At 42.4% G+C, this 4,413-nt stretch overlaps 1 protein-coding gene across 1 annotated transcript; it reads left to right on the top strand.

The window, feature by feature from the left end:
- Positions 1-2,100: 2,100 nt before the first annotated feature.
- LOC138866113 (uncharacterized) lies at positions 2,101-3,966 on the top strand. The gene is made up of 4 exons (XM_070138027.1): positions 2,101-2,679; positions 2,747-2,916; positions 3,147-3,289; positions 3,884-3,966. The coding sequence occupies exons 1-4, from the start codon at positions 2,101-2,103 to the stop codon at positions 3,964-3,966; spliced, it is 975 nt and encodes a 324-aa protein (XP_069994128.1).
- The last annotated feature ends 447 nt before the right edge of the window (positions 3,967-4,413 follow it).

Raw genomic sequence — 4,413 nt, 5'->3', positions numbered from 1 at the left:
ACAAAGCTGTCCTGGCTGCCATCTGGCAGTCCAGTTCCAATTCCATTAACCTTTTGAGGGGCATGGTCATCCCTCTCTGGAAGGGGAAAGGTGATCATTGGAACAGTAGCAGCTACCATGGCACCACACTGATCTGCATACCAGGCAAGGTTTTCGCCCACATTCTTCTGAAACGGATCCGCAACCACCTGCTTAGGCACCAAAGACTGAAGCAATCTGGATTAACTCCTGGCAAATTCACAATAGACCGTTTCCTAGTGCTTTCCTAGAACATCGTCGTGAGTTCGGTCGTGGGCTGCTCGCAGCCTACATCGGCCTCAAGGCGTTTGATTCGATGCATCACAAATTGTTGTGGGAGATCCTGAGACTTACAGGAATTTCGACAGAGATTATTGGATTAATAGCATAGATATATACGTATGTATTTACATATATATGTATATACACATGTATATGGGTGGGTGCTTTATGCTCAGGGTGATGTGAAACAATGGTGTGGTAGCCCAGGTGGTGTTAAGTGTTTGCATGCCTTCTCACTTACAGCTGCCACTGCTGGCTAGCCTAACGTGAAAAAGGGAGCAGTTCTGTATAAGCCTACCTTGCCAGTTCTTAGCCTCTCCATCATCGAGACTTCTGCAGTGCTTCCTTGTATCCACCCATGGAAACTGGGTAACTTGTAGTCCCAGGTAAAACTGTAGGGGATCTCGGAGCAGCAGGAGTATCCAAAGGTTCAGGGTCTTGGCCCACCGGCATGTGGACACGTTCTGGCTGTACCAACTCCTGCCCCTTGCCCCCCTGTGGGAGGTGGGCCTTGCCAGTCCTCTCCTCAGATAAACCCATCGACAACACCATGTTTAAATGGTAATGCTGGGGAGAGGGGGAATGGCCCTCCCACCCAGCTAATTAGGCAGACTGTGGGCCCTGTTGGGTAGGCGACTGCTGGGGCACAGGATGGGAATGGGAGCTCCTTGTCCTGCCTGTGTTCCGGCAGTTACCAACCCAGTGTGAAGCTTGTGGAATGGTGGATGTTGAGTCCAGCAGTCTGCTGGACCCCTTTTATATAGGGGTAATGTCAGAGTAACTGCCAGAGGCAGGACGCCATGGCAGTGACTTGGAGCCTCTGTTCTTTGTGTCAGGATGATCAGTTGCCACCACTATCGAGAGTACTGGGGAGGCTAAAAGTTGAGGTGGCTGCTCTCTCAGAGGTGAGAAGACCTGGCAGCAGTGACTAATGTAGGTGGCTATATCGATTACTGGTCAGGCCGCAGCAATGGTCAGGCTCTTCAGGGAGTAACCATAACCATCTCCAGCAGACTCAAACCCTCGGTAGTAGAGGTTGATGAGCATATAATGGTATTGTAACTGAACCTGGGATTTGCCTTTGAGTCTCTTATTCCTGTGTATACCCCTAATGATGTTTGTAAACTTGACGTGAAAGAGATGTTCTATGCCAAACTTGCATATGTGGCAGACAGCTGTCCTTGGCAAGATATACGTATTGTTCTGGGTGACTTTAATGTGGTATCTGGCTGTGATCGAGCTGGCTATGAGATGTCTGCTGGTCCCTATGGGTCGGGAGATAATACCAGCAGCGAGAGCAGCCTCCTTCTCTGGGACTCAGGAATTGAGGATTTCTGACTCTTGGTACCAGTGCTCTGACCTACATCAGTGAATGTGGTGAAGTGATGGGGATAATGCAGCCAAGGAGACACCACATCCTCGTTAGCACTCATTCAAGGATCCTCCAGAACTGAAGGGTTTATTGTAGTGCTGAGTTCTGTGGTACTGACCATAGGTAAGTTGTGGTTATCCTCTGGGTCCACTTTAAAACTCCCCAGTGGCCCAATGATCACCCTAGGGTGTTTTGTCGGGACACGCTGAGGGAGGGGGAGTGTGCCCGGGAGTTAACTGAAGTCATTTCCGGTCATTTTACAGTGCTCAATAATCTAACAGACCCTAAAGTTCTGTGGGACACTTTCAAACAGGAAACGCTTGATGCAGCTCAAGAACAAGACAGAATTTTATCTCACAGGACACTGGAAGCTACAGATGCTTATCGTGTGGCTTGACTGACAGGATTGGAATTTGCACCATTCTCAGATGTGCAGAACTTGGTCACTGTTGAGAAAGGACAAGGAACAGTTTATTAGGAGTCTTGCAGAGGAGATCGAAGGCCATATCTTTGTAAATCACCTTTGTCATGCCTGCCAAGCCCTGATAAAGCTGAACTCCAAGCCCTCTTTACTGGTGACTGCAATCCACTCAATAAGTGGCCAGATCATCTCTGATCCTGTTGCAGTGTGGGAGCGTTGGGCTGAGTATTTTGAGCAGTTGTACCAGGTTGATCCACCAATAGGTAATTTGCATGTGGGTAGTGCTAAGATTCCGTTGCTGGACCCACCCATCAGTGAGGATCCACCCTCCCTAACTGAAGTTAGGAGGGCGAATTCCAAGCTGAAGAGAGGTAAAGCAGTACCTATCTGCAGCAAGGGTTGCATGCTGTCCTTGCCTGCCATCTGGCAGTCCAGTACCATTCCCCTTGACCAGTTAAGGATTGTGGCCATCTCTCTCTGGAAGGGGATTGCAGCCCTGCACGCTGCACAGTATACCAGGCAAGGTTCTCATCCATATTCTTCTAAGACCTCTCAGGGGCCACCTGTAGAGGCACCTGAGGCCGGAGTAATCTAGATTCATTCCTGGTATGTCCACAGTAGACTGTATTTTGTCACTTTGTGTTACTGTATAGCGCCGTCGTGAGTTCGGGCATGGGCTGCTTGCAGCCTATATCGACCTCAAAAAGGTATTTGATGCAATGCATCAGGTATCACTCTGGGAAATCCTGAGATTGAAAGAAATTCCTACAAGTATTATTGGACTAATGGCAAGCTTGTATACAGGAACTGAATGTGCTATAAAGTGTGGTAGAGGCCTGTCGAGCTTCTTTCCAGTTAGTTCATGAGTGAGGCAAGGCTGTATCCTTGCACCAATACTTTTCAACACTTGCATGGACTGGTTACTGGGGAGAGCTTCTGTCCAAAGACATTATGGAGCAAATCTGGGCAATATCAAGGTTACTGACTTTGCTGATGATGTTGTTATTCTATCTGAGTCTCTGGAAACCTAATAGTGGCTCTTGGTGTATTTAGTGATGAAGCAAAGCCCTTTGGTCTGGAGGTCTCCTGGACCAAGACCAAGATCCAGGACTTTGGGGACTTGCTAGGAGAACCTATTCAGTCGGTACATGCATGTGGTGAGGACATTGATGTCACAGAGAGCTTTACATACCTTGGTAGTGTAGTTCATAACTCAGGGCTGTCGGACCAGGAAGTCATATATATATATATATATATATATATATATATATATATATATATATATATATATATATATATATATATATATATATATATATATATATATATATATATTTATTTATTTATTGTTACTATTATCACTATTATTATCATTATCATGATTATTGTAATCATTATTATTAATACTATTATTGTAATAACTATTATTGTTATCATTATTAGTATCATCATATTATTATTATTATTAATAATATTATTATCATTATCATCAATATTATCATAATTATCATTATCATGATTATTTTCATTATCATTATTGTTGTTATTGTTATTGTTATTAATATTATTATTATTATCATTATTTTTATTATTATTTTCATTTTCATTATAATCATTATCATTTTCATTTGAAGGTTCCTGCTGTCCTTCTTATTGTTATTTTTATTACTATTATGGTTGTTATCACTATCTTTAGTAGTAAAAGTAAAATTTATGGTGTTTAAAAGGTTGATCGTACCATCATTTCAATAGTCATTCCTATTGTGTTATCATTATGATGAATATAAAAGGGCATGGTAGCCGAGTGGTTAGAGCATCGGACTTCAGATGGTTCGAGGGTTCGAGTCCCACGACCAGCGCCTTCTTCCCTTAGGCAAGGAAATTTATCTTGATTGCCCATAGTAATAGCCACCTAGGGGCAAGCCAGCAGCCTTTGTGGGTGCCGGTCCCAAGCCCGGAAAAATAGAGAGGGTTGGTGTCAGGAAGGGCATCCGACTGTAAAAACCCAAGGCAAAAACAATGTGGAATGAGTCGCAATGGAGCGGTTCATCCATATATATATATATATATATATATATATATATATATATATATATATATATATATATATATATTTATTTATTTATTTATTTATTATTGCTAATCTAATTACTAACATGATCATGGTTATCCTCATTGTGATTATCAGTAATAACTTTCTTATTTTGTTCGTGATTTTGACTTAAATTGTTATTATCTTTCTAATAATAAATATTGATATTGATATTGTTTTTATTTTTTGCTATTTCTAATATTGTTGTCATTTTCATAATTATCATTA

The sequence above is a fragment of the Penaeus vannamei genome, chromosome 24, assembly GCF_042767895.1.
Source record: "Penaeus vannamei isolate JL-2024 chromosome 24, ASM4276789v1, whole genome shotgun sequence".
Lineage (NCBI taxonomy): Eukaryota > Metazoa > Arthropoda > Malacostraca > Decapoda > Penaeidae > Penaeus > Penaeus vannamei.
Note: the sequence above shows the minus strand (reverse complement) of the source record. Positions and strands in the feature narration are given on the sequence as shown.